The sequence below is a fragment of the Electrona antarctica genome (assembly GCF_951216825.1).
Source record: "Electrona antarctica genome assembly, chromosome: 15".
NCBI lineage: Eukaryota > Metazoa > Chordata > Actinopteri > Myctophiformes > Myctophidae > Electrona > Electrona antarctica.
The window spans coordinates 11120787-11139798 of record NC_136796.1 but is presented as its reverse complement, the minus strand read 5'-3'; the positions used below and the strand labels follow the sequence as shown (position 1 = coordinate 11139798).

At 42.6% G+C, this 19012-nt stretch overlaps 4 protein-coding genes across 6 annotated transcripts in view; 3 read left to right on the top strand and 1 right to left on the bottom strand.

The window, feature by feature from the left end:
• LOC306938379 (DENN domain-containing protein 3-like) overlaps positions 1-4307 on the top strand; it is a 34854-nt gene extending 30547 nt beyond the window's left edge. For both annotated transcript variants that reach the window (XM_079522535.1, XM_079522536.1), the window contains exons 27-30: positions 548-620; positions 1918-2036; positions 2517-2654; positions 3057-4307. In XM_079522535.1, coding sequence (XP_079378661.1) covers positions 548-620; positions 1918-2036; positions 2517-2654; positions 3057-3251 — 525 coding nt within the window. In that variant the 3' untranslated portion in view covers positions 3252-4307. The remainder of the gene's footprint in view (positions 1-547; positions 621-1917; positions 2037-2516; positions 2655-3056) is intronic.
• A 464-nt stretch (positions 4308-4771) lies between these two features.
• LOC306938182 (uncharacterized protein) lies at positions 4772-10238 on the top strand. Of its 2 annotated transcripts, XR_013791683.1 has the most exons (9): positions 4772-4785; positions 5813-6093; positions 6481-6972; positions 7212-7331; positions 7460-7852; positions 8605-8706; positions 8934-9163; positions 9283-9538; positions 9945-10238. XR_013791683.1 is itself a non-coding variant. In XM_079522243.1 (8 exons), exons 2-8 carry the CDS (start codon positions 5847-5849, stop codon positions 9394-9396), a joined length of 1698 nt encoding a protein of 565 aa, XP_079378369.1. In that variant the 5' UTR covers positions 4772-4785; positions 5813-5846; the 3' UTR covers positions 9397-9627. The 2 variants fall into 2 exon arrangements, 1 of the variants encoding a protein (XP_079378369.1); XM_079522243.1 differs by lacking the exon at positions 9945-10238 and having other exon boundaries at positions 9283-9627.
• Positions 10239-11333: 1095 nt separating this feature from the next.
• Positions 11334-14059, top strand: LOC306938814 (large ribosomal subunit protein P1-like). The gene is made up of 4 exons (XM_079523132.1): positions 11334-11560; positions 12851-12925; positions 13513-13645; positions 13931-14059. Exons 1-4 carry the CDS (start codon positions 11489-11491, stop codon positions 14008-14010), a joined length of 360 nt encoding a protein of 119 aa, XP_079379258.1. The 5' UTR covers positions 11334-11488; the 3' UTR covers positions 14011-14059.
• A 1036-nt stretch (positions 14060-15095) lies between these two features.
• Positions 15096-19012, bottom strand: part of LOC306937917 (extracellular calcium-sensing receptor-like) — a gene marked incomplete at both ends in the record, with an annotated part of 7052 nt that continues 3135 nt past the window's right edge. The window contains 7 exons of the mRNA XM_079521944.1: positions 15096-16009; positions 16098-16221; positions 16309-16536; positions 16953-17228; positions 17337-17543; positions 17827-18096; positions 18720-18806. Of these exons, the coding sequence (XP_079378070.1) occupies positions 15096-16009; positions 16098-16221; positions 16309-16536; positions 16953-17228; positions 17337-17543; positions 17827-18096; positions 18720-18806 (2106 nt within the window). The remainder of the gene's footprint in view (positions 16010-16097; positions 16222-16308; positions 16537-16952; positions 17229-17336; positions 17544-17826; positions 18097-18719; positions 18807-19012) is intronic.

Below are 19012 nucleotides of genomic sequence, written 5' to 3'. Positions count from 1 at the left end.
CCAACCTGCACATCAGGAGCAATTAGGGGTTCAGAGCTCTTCGACACTCTGGGGGAGCCCGGGGTCGAACTGGGAACCTCATGGTTCCCAATTCCGGCTGCTCTACCGGCCACTCTACCCCCGAACCAGTCCCTGTATGCTCTCCCCCAGGCGGCTCATTGCTACCACTCTACCCCCGAACCACTCCCTGTATGCTCTCCCCCAGGCGGCTCATTGCTACCACTCTACCCCCGAACCACTCCCTGTATGCTCTCCCCCAGGCGGCTCATTGCTACCACTCTACCCCCGAACCACTCCCTGTATGCTCTCCCCCAGGTGGCTCATTGCTACCACTCTACCCCTGAACCACTCCCTGTATGCTCTCCCCCAGGCGGCTCATTGCTACCACTCTACCCCCGAACCACTCCCTGTATGCTCTCCCCCAGGTGGCTCATTGCTACCACTCTACCCCTGAACCACTCCCTGTATGCTCTCCCCCAGGCGGCTCATTGCTAGCTCGGCTATCTGTCATAAAACAATGACACGTGTTTTTGTTTTTCCTCTAAAGGTGAAGAAGCAGTTCCGTCTGTCCTGCGGTCGTCTGTTGTCGGTCCATAACTATAACGGAACCCTGTGGTGCTGTGAGTTACACACATACTGTACATAATACACAAACAACCATGCTCAACACTAACACCAACACACTGGGCCTTTTTCACTAAGCTCGGGTCTGCACATATTTTGTACGCATGCACATTTCCGCAACTGATTCTGATTCATCAAATCTCTTTTTTTTCTCACATTTGCTCGGAAGCAGACTTAAAGTATATGCCTCAAACACTTTTGTGTATGTTATTAGAATGCCTCAGTAACTTTAGGTGAGCAATGTTCAGTAGAAAAGGCTTATACTATCCTTTCCGCATTTTATCAGCCTAGTATTTGGTCGTGGAGGTTAAACTTTGTAAACTTTTTATTCTCATTACACATGAGAGTATTACTTTATTATCGTTCAGCCGATCCATCGTGCAATGGAGCTACTCGCTTCCAGACAGAACGGTTGCACGTTGTTAATGCGGTGCGACACAGACGATATCTGTTTTTTTGACGAGAGACGGATTTGAACGTTTGTCATTTAATTCAAAGTGTTTTACTTACACGGTCGGATAAAATGGAGTTGTATTCAAACTTCAGTTTCATTATATTATTCAGTGTGGAAGATGATGCCGTCTCCTTATAAACTTTATGAATATGATATATGATATGATATAGTACTTTATTGTCAGTTCACACTGAAATTTGTCTTGCGACCCAGCAGCCAAGTATGCAGAAGACATATACACATTTACACATTTACAAACAATTTATGAACAGCTTAGTGAATGAGGTCAGGCCCATTATTGAGTGGTGCAACCACTCCCTTACGGAGCTATGTGTGTGGGTGGCTGGGTGGGCGGGTCTGAGCACGAAAATAGCATGGTTGTTTTTCACCACCTGTGCACACACACACAAACACACACGCACATATTAACTGTATATATGATGATTTCGGGTGTGCCAGTACAGTACAGTAGAGGGTACAGTAGAGGGACCCCCACACGGTAACTCTGTCATTTCGCAACCGTTTCGGACGTGGGGCGGAACCATGGGCCCTTGGGCGCGTTCCTGGGGGTCTGGATGTTTCCGAGGACTCCCCGGGGACCCCCACACGGTAACTCTGTCATTTCTCTACCGTTTCGGACGCGGGGCAGCTCGTCGGAACCGGGCCGGCACCCTGGGTGCGTTCATGTGGGTCTGGAACGTCCGGGGACGACCCCCCCCCCCCACACACACACACACACACACACACACAGTGTGGCACAACTCACTTCACACGGGTGTGATTTATTACAGTATTGCACACACACATTCTTACACACTCTCTCTCTCTCTCTTTTCCAGGTTCTAGAGACAGTATAATGGAGGTATGGAGAAATGGTTCATTAAAACATCGGCTGGGTCTCCCTGAGCAACAGAAAGCATCTGATGCAACATTTAGCTCTATGCTGCTGTTACCTGAGGTAGAATACACACGCACGCACGCACCCCATTTCTGCAATCTGCAGACCTCTCACAACTGACTTATTAACATTACCGAGGCTTCCAAATATGAACACAAGCAGTTTACATTTGTAGGCAAGCTGTATAATCGCATCCTTATGACGTTGGTACGCACGTTGGTAAGGAATGCCTCTTCCAGACTGTGGTCAATTGCACATGCTCATTATTTTGCATGAACATGTCAGTTGAAACACAAGTGTGCTTAATACATTTTGGCACATACTGTATGTATATTCCTTATATACATAGCAACCATTCAGAATATGTGACAGAGTTTCAGTAACTGGACTGTGGTCATGGTGCAGACAATATTAGGGTATCACAGAGAAAGATTGAGTCTGGTTGGAAGGACCTGTAATCTGGCTTTGACTGTAAAGGTGACTCTATCTGCATCATTTTGGAATATTGTGTGTATGTGCCTGTGCGTGTGCGTGACACAGAGGGAAGAGCTGTGGAGTGTGTGCGTAGACTCCGGAGAAGTGTGTGTCTGGCATCTGAAGGAGAGTACCAAACCCTGCCACCGTGTGGTGCTACAGGACTGCGGGGGCTGCTACTGCATGATCAAAGTGAAAAACCAAGTCAGTAGTACACTACACACAAGCATCAACTGCTGGTGAAAATGTTTTAGTAGAAAAAAGAAGAAATTCTCCTAACACAGACGTTATCAAATACGTTATAATATACTCAATATCATAAACGATAGTGACAGAATCGCCGGTGTGATTTGTTAATGTTTTGAACAAAGTTCTTATGACATGATCTAAGATTTATCTATGGGGAAAAGAATCTGTGTCCCAGGGGTAGAAGGAGTGATGTCACGTACTCTATAGAGATACAGCATAATAAATGTACATATAGGTCCTTAGCTTTTAATGAAGTTAACAATTGTAAACTAGACAGAAGCAATCAGAAACACAAACACACAACCAATTCTAAGAAGTGAACCCAAACCGATAATCAGTGTTGTTTGGTCTCTCCAGGTGTGGGTAGGCGGCGTGGGCCGCAGCTCTGCCAAAGGGAAGGTTTACGTCGTGGACACAGAGCGCCGGCAGGTCCTCAAAGAGCTCCACGGCCACGGCGACCGAGTTACATCGCTTTGCTCCGCCGAGGACCGCTACGCGCTCAGCGGAGCCGGCAAGCTGGACGGCAAGATCGCCATCTGGAAGGTGGAGTAGACTAGAGAGAGGCCCCGTCCGGTTCACGTGCCCCTTGCACTGCAGCCACGTTGTTGGGACCGCTCTCGTGATGTTGAGGGGGTTGTGTTGGGCTGTGTGGGGGGTAGATGGAAGGAGGCTTTCTGAGATGAGGTGATTCGCTCCTGCGAACATTTGGAGAGTGTCAGACTTGCGTGAGAGGACACCGGTGGAAAGTCTGGGATACGAGTGTAAGCGCACCGGTCCGTATTGATGTGTGTTGATTGAGGTGGTACTGTTGACTGTTAACTGTTGACCGTGGATGACCATAACAGGTCTGTAACTCTGAGAGTGTTCGAATGGAACCAAATGGACCCTTAACCCGTGGACTGTCTGTACTGTAGATGTAGGCTACTTTGCATGGGAAGTACAACGTGAAGCCATAAAGTGACCAAGTCAATATCAAACAGTTATTCTTGCACTGTAAAATCTGGTGTTAGTTTAACAGTGTACAAATGGGTAAGTTAACACTGATGATTTGACTTTGTATTAGAGCCAAAAAGTGTATAGCAATTAACAAACCAGACATTTAACTGGTATTTATATGTTGTACCGAACTCTACATCGAACACTCAGATGTTTGCTGTGTGTAATTATTTTGTATCTTTATACGATGTAGTTCTTAGTGTTATCGTACCGCCCCGGTAGTATGTATACTTTTGGTTATTTCTGGAGTTATAACTCTAGAGAGGGAGGTAACTTTTTGCCACTTCATTAAGGAACACTAAATGATCAGTCTTAAACATATAACGCTCATGGTCTGAAAAAATGCTAAATTGGAAATATGACATATACTCACTTTCAACATCTTTGTATATTACTATATTTATAAACTGCACATAATTGTTAATACTCTTGTATATAATCTCTAAATATCCTCCTCCTGGGAGGTAAACTATACAATAATACAGTATGTATTGCCCATGCATGTTGTACTGTAAACTATTCATTGCTTTTGATTTTTGTTAAATATTTGTCATAATGTGAACTGTGAAGTATGTATGTTTTTACAGACTTCAAAATAAATAAGAAACTGTATATTGAGTGAACTGTGCTCACTTGACTTTGACCTAAGTCTCCTCTTGTGGCGAAAGCAGAAGTAAAACATACAAATATTATAACACATACACCACGTGTGATTAACAGTTTGCAAAAGTACAGAGGTAGCCTACAGTTATACAATAATAAAGTATAACACAAAAAGCCCTGAGGGCTTGTTTCCATTGTGCTCTTATTATATGTGCATTTTATATTGCCACTGTAAATCACTTTGTTACCATGTTTTGAAAAGCGCTTAATAAATAAGGTTTATTATTAGTATTATTATTATTATATTTTCAATTCATTAAGACAGACATACAATGATATATAATTATATACAATAAGGCTTATTTCGCTCACACGATTTGGCAACACTGCCCACAATGCATTGCGAATCACCCCTTTGAAGTGAACCAGCGCCGTTTATTTACAATCTACACGTGACGTCACACATTACACAACTGCTTTGAACCAGGTACGCGGCAATGTATTCTACATCTAGCAATGGCAATGCAATGCATGTATCTAAAATACATCTTGACACCACTAAATGGCAGAACCAGGCCATGGTGTTATTGTTAACAAATTGGGATGTGTACGTTAGAAAGTTGGTGGGTCTGTATAAGTTTCCTCATGTGAACCATGGCTAAAGTGGCAGCGGTGGCCGAACGGATAGCGGCGCGGTCTAGATACCGGAAGGTTCCCAGTTCGAACCAGCCGTCCGACACGTTAAAATTACCACCGCTGAAATGCCCTTGAACAAGGCATCAACCACTACGATGAAATGTGTTCTATGAGCAGGGCCTGGCTGGAAACAAGTTCTTGAGCTTAGCCCAGATACCCTGGGTAAATATAGATTTCATTTCATTTCATTCATTTAAAGTTTTCATTTCGCTAAGCTAAGCTAACCACAACAACACGATACAATGCCTTGTGAGCGAGCTTGTTTATAATGAATTGTATGATTGTATAGACTATGTTTGGCCTTCATTTGTATATTTGATATGTATCATATCTGCCCTCTGTGTGGCGTTTGTTTGCAAAACAATAAAGGCAAAGAAATGTATTTATTTACAATTTCCAAATGAGTGGTGTCCCCGGGCCGGGGTCCTACTGGGACCCTTGAGGTGTTCCAGGGATCCCCTAGCACAATGAGAAATGTAAACACTTTAACTTCGTTTTAATTTATTATTATTTATTTATAGTGATTTATCTTATTGGGCTATTTGAAAATATTCGATCAAAGAGCGATGCGAGTCATGCGACGTGTTGTGAGCTTGTAAATTTGGTAAATTTGAAAACTGAGATTTGGCATGTGTGGTCCATGATATTGATAATAAGGTTATGTATGCTCAATTATGTCTGTATGCAGGCTGCAGCTAACAAAGGCATTGTGATTGTATGTATGTAATTAACCATTTTGAATGTCTGCCTCTGGATAAAGACTGTTTACTGTTGTACAACATGGGGTGTTGCATTCAATACTTTGCTTTCTCTTGCAGATCCTTCCTACCTGTCTGTGTTTTACTCATCAACATGAGTGACCCAAAAAAACTGTTCACAGACCTGGATAATTTCATTAGGCAGCAAGACATTCAAGAATATAATAAAATACTAAAAGATCTTGAGGACTTGATTCCACCCGAGTCGCAATGGAAGGCACCGCCACAAGCAAAGAAGGCAAAGGCACCTCAGCCGCCGACGGTGAGGTGGGTAAAGAGAGACAGCGATGGAAACGTCATCTATAAGAGGCCAGCCTCAAGCAGGAAACAGTCGAACCAGGGTCAGTATTGTTATTGCATTAAATATATGAGATCTGATGATTGTTTAGCCACTCAAATCAAGGAATACATGTTAATTGAAAGAGATACATTAAGGGTATGTACGGTACTACTATTGCATACAGTTACTTCTGTAGTCTGAAGCAGTATAAAATGCAATACAAGCTCATAAAAGTTGCTGTCATGCTGGAGGAACGGTGGCTCAGGAGGTAGGGCAGCCACTGTGGAATCTGAAGTTTACCACGTCAAAACCCAGCTCCCCTCAGGCCTGGGATAGTGTCCACATCATTTTGGGAAAGACACTAATCAGGCTACCACTATCCTTACAACAAAAAGGCCTTTTTAGTCTTATAAATGTTAATATGAGCATTTTCTTTTCCTGTTAACAGCTCGTCCGAGTCTGAAGGCTGATCCTGGTGGTAGCAGTCTGAAGGCTGATCCTGGTGGTAGCAGTCAGAAGGCTGATCCTGGTGGTAGCAGTCCGGAGGCTGATCCTGGTGGTAGCAGTCAGAAGGCTGATCCTGGTGGTAGCAGTCAGAAGGCTGATCCTGGTGGTAGCAGTCCGGAGGCTGATCCTGGTGGTAGCAGTCAGAAGGCTGATCCTGGTGGTAGCAGTCCGGAGGCTGATCCTGGTGGTAGCAGTCGGAAGGCTGATCCTGGTGGTAGCAGTCGGAAGGCTGATCCTGGTGGTAGCAGTCAGAAGGCTGATCCTGGTGGTAGCAGTCAGAAGGCTGATCCTGGTGGTAGCAGTCCGGAGGCTGATCCTGGTGGTAGCAGTCGGAAGGCTGATCCTGGTGGTAGCAGTCTGGAGGCTGATCCTGGTGGTAGCAGTCGGAAGGCTGTTCCTCCCATGAATGTTCCTGACGCAAACCTTCCTGTTGGTGTGTAATGTCATTAGCACAAAGCAATGCGTTCATATTATATTGTAATAATCTGGCATTGAGTTTAAATTAAACTCAATGTAAGTTTAAATGTGTGTCCACGTCATTTTGGGAAAGACACGTTATGGTTAAAGTCTACTAGTCCTCCCAGGCTAATCAGGCTGCCACTATCCTTACAGCAAATAGGCCTTTTTAGTATTATAAATGTTAATATGAGCATTTTCTTTTCCTGTTAACAGCTCGTCCGAGTCGGAAGGCTGATCCTGGTGGTAGCAGTCAGAAGGCTGATCCTGGTGGTAGCAGTCAGAAGGCTGATCCTGGTGGTAGCAGTCAGAAGCTACCACCAGACATTCCTGTTGGTGTGTAATGTCATTAGTACAAAGCAATGCGTTCATAATAATCTGGCATTGAGTTTAAATGTAAACTCAATGTAAGTTTAAATGTAGTTTAATTACATGTTGTTGTTTTTTACAAATTATTTAAACAGAGCAATTCCTAGAAGAGCTCCGGCACTCACTGAACATTGCCATGGGCTCGAGTGGTGTTCAGGAAGCGCCACCCCCATCACCTCCTTCGGCTTCCAACGACTGGAGTACACGAAAGCGCATCGCTCTAGAGAAACGGCAGGCAGCGAAACCACGGCTATTGAACAGTCTAGCAGCAAAAGAACACATAGGCCCACACACTTGCCAAGAGTGTGCCATCAATCCAGCTGCTGTCCGTTGCCATGACTGTCAACCACGCCCCTTCCTCTGTGCCCAATGTGACATCATCAGGCACACTATTCATGTGCTCCACAACAGAGATGCCATGACTGCCGGGTTCTTCCAGCCATTGCCTCCAACCACTTGCATTGTGGATAAAGCTCCTTGCCGTTGTGGTAAGTTCCTGTTTGTGAGTGTGAACCTTAACAAACATATTTAACTTTCTGACACGTTAAGCTCGTTAGTTTGACCACTTAAACATTTTTGTCAGGTGAAACCTGACATACAACAGGCCAGTTTTTTTTATTAGCGACCTAGTCATGATTGACTGCCCCCTAAGCCAATGGGAGTCTGACCCCATACTGCCTAAGCATGCCTGCAAGCAAGCAAGTCTGAACCACTCGTGTAGCCAATCGCGTAGTGGCGATCTAGTCATGATTGGCTGCTTCTTAAGCTATGCCACGCACACCCCGGAAGTCACTGCAACACGGAGCGGACTTAGATATAACTATGGGAGCGGAGCGGCTGAAAACAGCGGGCCAGCGGCTAATGTTATGAGCTGAAAGTAGAGCAGTCAAGCCATAACAAATCACAGTGATTTAACCAACAAAAGAACCTCGCAAACGAACGAAAACAACGGCTGAGAGGTTGTGACACGTTACAAAAAAAGGAAACGTTAGGAAAGAAAAAAGGGGGGGGACACAGATATGCACAACGGAGACTTGTTTCACCTATGTCATCATTTATTGTTTTTGTCTTATTGCTTGATCTTGAATGAGCATCAGCTTCCAGAGAATATGTTGAATACTTTTTTCAGCAATGTGGCCATTAAATCTATTTTATCGTTCTCTTCAGGTAGTTCCAGCGATCATGATGTATTTCCCATTGGTTGCTAATTATCTTAATTCACATGTATGGCCTTTTTCAGAGCGCCTTGTACCTGTGCGGATGCCTGACAACATTTGTAGTTGTCCAAAAGAGGCATTGATGGTGAAGACGGGAGAGGCTGTTGCTGTGGTCACAATGGAAGGTAAGGATGGGAATACCTTTTCCTTTTGCATCTGTACTCAATAATTCCCTCAAAGTTAGTTTGTCATAGCCCTGGCCTGTATATGAAATCAAACGCATGCTTATTTAATGTATGCCACACTGTACAAAGCGTACATGTTTATATTAAGTTTTGTTGTGTGTGTGTCTGTCTGTCTGTCTGTCTGTCTGTCTGTGTCTGTCTCTCTCTCTCTGTCTCTCTCTCTCTAGGACGATATGATCTTAACATGCCTGAACTGAGTTGTGAGGCATGCAAAGCCGCTTGGACTGCTGGAGTGGACGAACCAATTCCCAGAAACTTCTGGCCTGCTATCCACTTTGCCACACTTTATGCCACAGACATTTTTCTTTCATTTAATCAAATGAAAATAGCAACACCACCATTGTCCTGCCAGGCATTTGTACGAATGCTGAATCAGCGAACTGTTCATTTTGGTCGTGTGAGTATTGAACTTATTTAGCCTACAGTACCCTACATCTCGTTTGTCATGTGGAGTTGAATTAGCTACATATAATGTGTTGCACATTCTTAGTTGTTCATTTCCTTATTTTGAAATAGACTGGGAAGATCTCAACAGATTGCTTCCAGGAAAGCTATCTTGAGTGGGAAGCCATAGAGTCTGAGCTGGGAAACATCGTCAAGAAAAAGAAGAAAAAGGCTCCACACTCATAGCCATGATGCTGGACATATATTAAAAATAAGCCAACGTCTTCTTCAGGGGCATCGGCAAGGAGACACGAACAGACACAGAAATCCGCAACACTGCAACAGAATTGCACAGCGATGTCATTCAGATGTCTCTGTAATCCACACGGTATGTTTACAATAACCCTGGAATGTGGAGTGGCATTTTTCACCTCTCACATGCTCTGTCGCACACTCAAAAGGAATGGAAATGTCCACATCAAGGATAACTAGATAAAGAAAAATATGTTGGCATCCACACTTTGTTCAACATATTTATAGAACGTTATCATACACAGAGTCGAGTGATGTGTAGATTCGGATGGATTGTTTATTGGCTGTCAGCATGTCTTATCGTTCATCAAACCCCAGCCAGTACAGTATGAAATGTCCTGATAGCACTAGAGGTGCTCCGATTGATCGGCCACCGATCGGTGAGTGGCTGATATTCACTCCAAATGACTTGATCTCTTTTTTTTTCTTCTTTTTTTTTGCTTTCGGCTTTTATTTTATATTTCTTATAGAGGGACAGACAGTAGGCTGACAGGAAATGGGGGAGAGAGATGGGGAGTGACATGCAGTAAAGGCCGTCGGGATCGGGAGTCGAACCCGCGGCACACTGCCAGACTCGGACTACCGGCCAAGGTGCCTGGACCACTGAGCCACGGCCCCTGCCCCCTCGAGAGACCCGGGAAAAAAATCCATTTTCATTTTCCTCATAGACTTTTCAAAAAGTATTTATTTAAAGACCTTTTAAGCATCGTACAAAGCCAACTCGAGTTGTGACAAATTATGACAACAAACACAATTGTTTGGGCCGAACATATCATTAGAAAAAAGAAACACTTTTTTTCTTGTTTTTCTTCTTTGTAATTATTTGTTTGGTCCAAAATATAAGGACGGTACCAAAGTTCGGCCACTACATCAAAATGCATTATATAAATACAACTGTTACAGGGACCTATAGTTAAGGTATTTGTTAACGGACTGAACTGATGATGGGACCCTACAATGTGCAATTTTTTTTCCTTCTGTTATGTTTCTGTATTTTTCTGTATTTGAAAATGCTTGAGAACTTGTATTAAAGAAAAAAGACAAACTAGGGTCTGTACAGTAAGTTACTAAATATTGTATTCAGCCAGCCAACCTGTTATGAGTTTTCAGTAAAAGACAGACCCAGTTGATGCTCAAGTCAAGGTTTATTAGTGAAAGGGACAATAACCGGTAATGAAAAGCTTATGAATCCAGTACAGTTTAAATAACACCGTGCACAATGCCTGTTTCATGAAATCTAATGGGGATATAGTGGTTGGAACACTTTAATGCAACCAGCAGATGGCACAGATCTGCACTGCCAAGTATCATACAAATGCAGATGTGACTACCAAGGCTCAAATAACAGTAACATATAATAGAGATACAAAAAAAATGCAAATAGTTAAAGCCCTGCCCTTGAGGAATTTCTGTAGCAGTAATGGGGGGAGGGTGTCTGCATTTATAGAATGAAAAAATAACCCTAATGTGTTGTGTATACATTGTAGTCAGTATCGGTTTGATCTGTACAAAATGAGTTCTTTATTTTTGTTTCCCACAGCACTGTATTTGATGATTTTTGATGTGATGTGTATAAATATTTATGTGTCTAAATCTTTTGATTAATTGAAAGTGGAGGACTGCGATGTAAACAAGTCTTAGTGCTTTTTCTGGTTTCATCCTCTTAGCAGTTTTTGTATTGACCTGTCTAGACCAGAGCTAGGTCTAGAGTCTCTAGTCTAGACTACCCATTCTTCCCCAATTTTTCATTTTCTTTTTTTTTTCAATGGGACATCCCAGAGCGGGACATCCCTGTACGTCGGTAGTGACGTTACTTGCGTGCGTGCTGACGTCATTTCTGACGCCGAGTACATAAACGAAGTTCCCGCCCTCCCTCTTCCCTTTCCGCTCTAAACCTCTGAGTAGTAGGAACGTCAACGTGCCTAAGGTGCTCGGTCCTTCATCAGAAGCTAAGGCCCTCAATCCGGCGACTAGCATCACGAAAATTAGGCATCCGACGCCCGAAACGTAAAATCCAAGATCTAAAATGGCATCCGTATCTGAGCTCGCCTGTATTTACTCTGCCCTCATCCTCCACGACGATGAAGTCACCGTCACAGTAAGTGTCTGCCCGCGCTAGCTTGGCTGCCTGCGACCCGCTCCTGAGTCTGTTCGAGCAGCCAGTCAAACACACACACGCACCAGTTACGTTACCGTACATTTTCCTAAAGTGCCAGAGAGAACGCCACATAACCCGGCAAGACCCTGTGTACTGCGTATAATATTTTAATGACAATTTCTTACTATACCGGCATTTGGCTATTGCTAAAATGGCGCCGTTGTTGTAGCTACAGTACAGTAGGCCACGTTTCTGTTGTCACTGTCAGTGCACGCACGTGTGTTACTGTGTTTGACTGAATGAATCAAAGTTCAGCTGAGCTGATCATCCTTGATCCAACAAATGTGTGTGTATACTGCTATCTATTGGCCCACGCTGACTTACTACTGTGACGTGCATATCAGCTTGGGGTGTGTGTGTGTGTGTGTGTGTGTGTGTGTGTGTGTGTGTGAGTGAGTGATTCACTGCTGTAAACGGTATTCATCACACAAGCAGACTACATCTGTTTATTCTGTTATGTGCTGAATCTGCTGATGCTGACCAGCTAGTGCTCAAGGAGAGACCTTGTTGTACTCGTTTCATCTGTGATGGATTGACAATCTGGCATTAGACCAGCCAGGCAGCACACGTGGTTAGACTAACAACATCAATAAGGTGGTAGGCAAGCTAGCCAGCATGGTATGACAGACGGTGAAGGCTGTAATGTGCAGACAGTGCAGGTGTAACGTCTGTAAACCGGTGTACATGGCATACATTGTAATGGGAATTCTGGGATTAAATGCAGATGAGTTAGATTGTAAAAGATTAAGTATTAGTTTCCCTCTGTCTCCCTGTGAGTTAGCATATCCATACAATCAGGTTAATGTCTAGTTGAACTTGAAACTAACTGATATTTTAAGAAGGCTTACTGTTATTTATGTAGACAATTTAGTAGGATATTGTGTGAATGCCTGCTGTTGAAACAGTTCTATTTAAACAATGTCCTTTTACCAACTCAATTTATTCAGAAAATCAGTACTTTCTGTAGCCCTGTTGAGCCCCCTGCCTCATCTTTATAATCCATCCCACTTTTATCCCACCCTTTGTTCTGTCCTTAAATTAGGCTTTAGGCACACTTAGAGACTCAGTTATCAGTTATATATTGCGGTAGCAGTAAAAAAGCTTGTATGGTAGGTATGAGACTTTTTTCCTGATTTGTTCACTGAGACGTTGTATAATAGTATACACTGTACATCTTCAGCATGTGTTGCTTAGTTATAACTTCTATAACCTCTTGTGTTTCCTTTGTAGGAGGACAAGCTGAATGCCTTGATCAAGGCTGCAGGTGTCAACGTTGAGCCTTTCTGGCCAAGTCTGTTTGCCAAGGTGAGGATTGTACATTACAAACAACCACAACACAACAATCGACACAGTAAGATGTTAATGGGTGGGGGGGTGGGTGTTAATGTAACTCTTAACTAACTCAGAGTTGGAATGGATGAAATTAAATATACTCTTTACTGTGTATATTTCAGATGACAGTTGAGCAATCCATTGAATCCAACTGAATTCTAAGTGCACTGAAAGGATCAAAGCGTTGTTATACGTTATTGGGTGTACAGCACGTTAAAATGAAAGGGATGCACACGCCAAAGGTCCGACGTGCGGAAATCATGTGTTGCTCCCGAACATGCGGGTCCGACATGCGCTGCTCCGTGCTTGCGGTTATGTTTAGGGGTTTGGGTTAGGTTGTCGGTCTAATGACTGTCGGACCAATAGTATGTCGGAACTAAAGCCTGTACCCAAATTAAATGAAACGTCAACATATTGCAAAGAAGAAGAGACTTCAGCAGTTAATGCTCATGCTACTACATATTAATCTATTAAAGGTGTGTAAAACATTCAAGTGTGTACAGTAAACTCTGATATTGTATCATCATTCTTTGTGATTTCTGAATATTGTGTACTTGCAGGCTCTGTCCACCATTGACATTGGCAGTCTGATTTGCAACGTGGGAGCTGGTGGTGGTGGTGGTGGTGGTCCTGCCCCAGCCGGCGGAGCCCCTGCTGCTGCAGGAGCCGCACCTGGTGCTGCTGCCCCTGAAGGTAAATTATACATTCTCATTTAGTTGTAAATGTGTGCAAATTTAATATCAATAGTTAATAAAACACGAGGACTTTTATTTGTTGGCTATAGCCAGGTTGCCCCAGAATGGCCATCATAATGGCCTTAGGTGTTATTTTGTGTATCCGTGACGTGTTGAACCTATGCTAAGCTGAGGCTTTGATTAATAAAAATATAAACTTGGGGATATGACTGAAGTGTGAATTGTTCTAATGGTGACTTAATGATAACTGTCACTAACCCTGTCCCTTGTTCTTTTGTTCCAGCTGCCAAAGAAGAAGAGAAGAAAGAGGAGTCTGAGGCCGAGGGGTCTGATGACGACATGGGCTTCGGTCTCTTCGACTAAAATTGTTTTTCTATCAAAATTCAAAAGTCAATAAAAATGAAAAACAAGAGTTTGGTTTGGAAAATATTTTTATGCACAAGAAAGAACATCAAGTGGTATTGCCAAGGCAATTGTATATTTGTAAAAGTAGTGCTTACACCTGTGGATTGTAGACTATTATAGTTTGACTTTATACAGGGCAGCATTCTGCTTTGCCAAGTCCTACCTCTATCATATGAAAGTCAGAGAAAAAGGTGTCAAACTAGGTGAGAACTGAATAATAAAGCCAATTTTACTACAGCAGTTACATGATCAGTTTACCAGTATGTACTGAACATTATTGTTCTCAACACATTTCCAAATGCTGGTATACCAATCTGTATTTTAACAATGACTTGGGCAGGTCCAGTGCAAGACTTTCACATTAAAAAAACAACAAAAATAATGCAGTTGTACAATAATGGACAAAGGGGTGGATTTGCAGATTTTGAACCAATTTGCCTGTAGTAGGCTACTTTGACCCACAGAAAAAAAAAGCGTACTGGACTTCAGCAGCTTCTTCATATTTCAATAGATGTTTAAATGGATTAGTACTTTAGTAGTAAATTTAACTTTGTAATGAAAAGGTTTTCAGCACTTACAGAATACACTTGTATAATGTCTGAGTTCCCAAACCTTTCACGCCATGCCCCCCCAAATTATGCTATTTTAACTGGGGAGTGGGGACCCGCTCCCTGACAAGCACTTGAAATCATTAAATTACATTGATTAGTTTGACTTGGTTCTATAGATGAATGAGAAAATAGCTGAATTACAAGCTCACAACACTGCTGTGAGATGTCACATGAGTGAGCTTGTAGATGAGACTATTTTCAATTTGGCAATTTTTGTATTAAAAAGGTTTTACGAATGATTCAATTGTAACTAGAAATGTGCAGATATACTGTATAGTTTACACTGTATGTTGGTTTGTTTACTGTTTACAGTAGCTAATCATTTAAGCTCTAGGGACCCCCCAAAATAATTTGGGGGCCCCTGGTGGGTCCTGACTCCCAGTTTGGGAACCACTGGTCTAAGAATACACAAAATATATTTAATGTCTGCTTCTATGTCTTGTTGGTATCTCGACCCATGATTGACTTTTTAGTGTTTCTCTCAGGTTTCAAAAGGATGATGTAACACTTTGGTCCAAACAGTGCCCCCAAAATTCCAAAACTAGATGCTAAAATAGCAAATACCTCCACTGCATCTGCATATTTGCCTGGAGAGCTGATATATGCTGGGATGAAGGCTATCCACACAGCACAAAAGATCAACATGCTGAACGTGATTAACTTTGCTTCGTTGAAGTTGTCTGGAAGATTCCTTGCCATGAATGCTAGTAGGAAGCTAAGGAGTGCCAGTAAACCAATATAACCTAATAACACTCCAAAACCAACTGTTGATCCTACCACACACTCATAGACTATCTTATCACTGTGGTATTGTGTGTTTTTATGAGGAGTTGGTGAGGAAGCTACAAGCCAGGATATGCAGACTGCTGCCTGGATCGAAGTAAGAGCCAGAACTGTTCCTCTCTGCTGCATAGCACCGAACCACTTCAGAATGTCTGTACCCCCAGGCTTGGAGGACTTGAACACAGCCAACACCACCATTGTCTTTACGAGGATACATGAGACACACAGCACAAAGCTGATTCCAAATGCTGCATGCCTCAGCTGACATGTCCAGAGCCTGGGACGGCCAATGAACAGAAGTGAGCACAAAAAACATAGTTTGAGTGACAACAAGAGAAGGAAGCTGAGTTCTGAGTTGTTAGCGCGTACCATGGGTGTGCTTCGATGATGGATGAAGATTCCCAGGACAATGGCACTGATAAGTGTGCCTTTCAATGAGATAGTTGTCAAGGAGATACCCAGGGCCTCATGGTAGGAGAGAAACTCTATGCTCTTAGGGACACACAGGTCACGCAGGGGACTGGACCAGAAGTCCTCTGGACATCTGGTGCACTCTGAAGAGTCTAACAAAGAGGGCAGGGTTAAAGGGACAGACAGTGCAGTATCGTCGTAAAGATAACCTACTGTACATGGTACGTAATGTAAGCCTACCAGTCTCATTGCTAATCTCTCCCTCAGAGCAAGCAATGCAGTCAAAGCAGCATACTGGTTCCCCTTTCCTTATGGCCACACGGGTTCCAGGGGAACAGCTCTCACTGCACACTGACCGAGGCGGCTACAGAGGAATGTAACAATGATCAATTTCGGTAATTTCATTCACATTATGAGCTCGATATTAGTTATTTTAGAATGCCAAAGTGACCTTTCTGGATTCAGAGTTCCAGATGATACTGTCTTCATCAAGGATGAGTTCTTCACCTGCAGAGGCTGACTTCTTGACCACACCTACATTGTGAACCTTTGTTCTGCCATCAGGGAGCCACACCCAGTTCATAACATCATAGATTGGTAAAACATCACCATTCTCATCAAACGATACATGATCACCAAATGTGGTGGTGAAGTTGATCCTGTCCAGGTAATACACAAGCTAGAAATGATGATGAGTCAATACACAGGGGCAAAATACAAGATTCATGACAAGGGGTTCTTTAGCCATTTACTTCCCACCAGAATGCACTGGCGGATTAATGACTAATGATGACTAAGTCCAAGTCTGTGAATGGACTATTACATTTTGGCTCAGAAACTTAGATTGCAATGTTTTGTCTTTCTGGCTATTGAAAGGGGCCATACAAATCTGGCATTTTTTGTTACGCCAAACACTGATACACATTACTGCCAGGAATTAGAATTATTACCACACTATGAAATACAACTTTATACTACTGTATATCAACCGTTCATGCTTTTGACCAATATCATAATTACATATTCATTATTCAAAGTTCAAAGCCAACTATAACTTTTAATAGGCAAACTAGAAAATAGAAATTAATATTCCACCTGCCACGGCTGTATTGTCTGCAAACTGGCACAGCTATGTCCAATGAAGGGCCCTCTCCCTGGAACACAGTGCATCATGTCATGGAGGGCATGGGCCAGAGCATACACAGCCTTGTAAACATTATACTCTGGCCTGAGGTCAGATACATCAAAAAGTGTGCTTTCTGTTCTTCCCAGGTCCTCTTGTCCAGTACACATCCTTCCACCAGCATCCGCCCACTCTGACGGAAGGGGTGCAAATTTACACTGAAATGTGTACTCCCAAAACTGCCTCACCTGAACAAAGACGATGAAACCACAAAGACAATAACCACGTGAATATTCAAAACGGATATCAGTTATAAATTACAGCTTGCATGATAACATTAAAAACAAAATGCTCACTATGCTATTTTCATGGCTGTTGTAAGGGTCATCGTTAGGATGTGTTTTTAATAAGAAGTCCCTGAGACCGGTTATCTCTCCACGACGGATGGCAATACCCAGTGTGCCTCCCAGGTACGGCATGTAGCGAGGAATCTGGAGTATAGTGGCTGCTGTCCAGGACTCACTCGCCATCCATTGTAGACCTGTCACATTCTGCTTTATCACCTGTTGATTGTGTTGAACAAAATATATTGGTATATAATATATAAAACACAAATGAGCACATCTATAATCCAGTGTTTTAGAAACAATTAAGACAAATGTAACGTTATAGCATTATAACAATAATTAGTAATAGCAGTTAGATTTGTGATAGATGTGATCATTTGTTTGCTTATTGTGCAAAATAATAGAAAACATATGGCAATGAAAGCATGTCTTCATTTCAGTGTAACGCATTTTCTCCTTATAATTATGAGTTCCTAAATGAATGTATCATAGCCCCAACCTCCTCCAAGAGATCAACCATATGGCTCTCAAATACAAATACAATGACCACGCGAGCAGTGGATTTCTTCATCACAGTGACAATCCTCTGAACCTCAGCTGGCTCATCGCCCCAGGGCAGAACCTCCAGATACGCCAGGCAGCCCAGACCAGACTGGGCCAGGTCGGACTGGAAGGACCGCGCGGCATGGCGACCATAGTCATCGTCACTAATCAGCAGTCCTGCCCAGGTCCACCCGAACCGCTTCATGATCTGGAGCATCGCTCGCACCTGATTCCAGAATGGACAAAAAAGTGCTTAACAGCATAGGGTAGATCAGTGGTTCTCAAACATTTCCATGTAAACGATCACCAAATTGATATATTGCGCACAGAAATTCTGAAAAGACAGGAATCCTCAGAAGAGGGGCTTTCTTGTTGAAAATGTTTAAAAATGATTCCAAAATTGTCACAATATTTTCAGATCTTTTAAATTATTTTGAAAATAGACGATCTACGACGTGTAGATTGCTATTTTTGAAAAGAAAAGTATAAAATAATTAGGGCAATACAATTAAAGTGGTTAAAGTGTTTTTGATGCTATATTTATATTAACTAATTTGCAGGGGACCCCCGTAAGCCCCCCAAGGACCTCTTGGTCCTACATAGTGGTAAGTCAGTGGATATTCTTGCTATATCTCTTCTTCTTTTTTAAGTGAAAGTGGGTCTGTGGGTTTTATAAATATTGAACCAATGAAAAGTATTAATAAGAGCTTTTAACTATAAACAACTACATTGGATCAACTGGAACACATGTTCTTTTTTCCATTTCCTAAAAAGTAACTGGGCATACAAGTCTTACACCCGACAGCGACGATATAATTAACAACAGATCTTTTGTCTGTTTTCATTCACCTGGAAGGCATCACTTGGGATTGTTCTAAAGAAGGATGGGAACTGATACCGGTCACTCAGACAGGCGCAGGTGGCATAGTAACTTACCTGCAAAAGGCACAAAACATCCATTTGGTTAGATCTTTGGACAAATTTTCCCCGCTGCAAGTTTAATCTTTCAAGCTATATAGACGATATACATGATCACATTTTGTAAATAACCAAAATTAAGCATAGGATATACAACACTTGTGATGGTTGCCTGAGGAAGGTCCCTAGTGACCGAAACGTTGCTTCATTAAATAAGACAATAC

Coding starts and splice junctions, on each gene's coding strand:
- LOC306938182 (XM_079522243.1), top strand. CDS start 5,847: ATGAGTGACCCAAAAAAACTGTTCACAGACCTGGATAATTTCATTAGG. Junction 6,973..7,211: donor TGACGCAAACCTTCCTGTTG/GTGTGTAATGTC, acceptor TCCTGTTAACAG/CTCGTCCGAGTCGGAAGGCT. Junction 7,332..7,459: donor ACCACCAGACATTCCTGTTG/GTGTGTAATGTC, acceptor TTATTTAAACAG/AGCAATTCCTAGAAGAGCTC.
- LOC306938814 (XM_079523132.1), top strand. CDS start 11,489: ATGGCATCCGTATCTGAGCTCGCCTGTATTTACTCTGCCCTCATCCTC. Junction 11,561..12,850: donor ACGATGAAGTCACCGTCACA/GTAAGTGTCTGC, acceptor TTTCCTTTGTAG/GAGGACAAGCTGAATGCCTT. Junction 12,926..13,512: donor GGCCAAGTCTGTTTGCCAAG/GTGAGGATTGTA, acceptor GTGTACTTGCAG/GCTCTGTCCACCATTGACAT.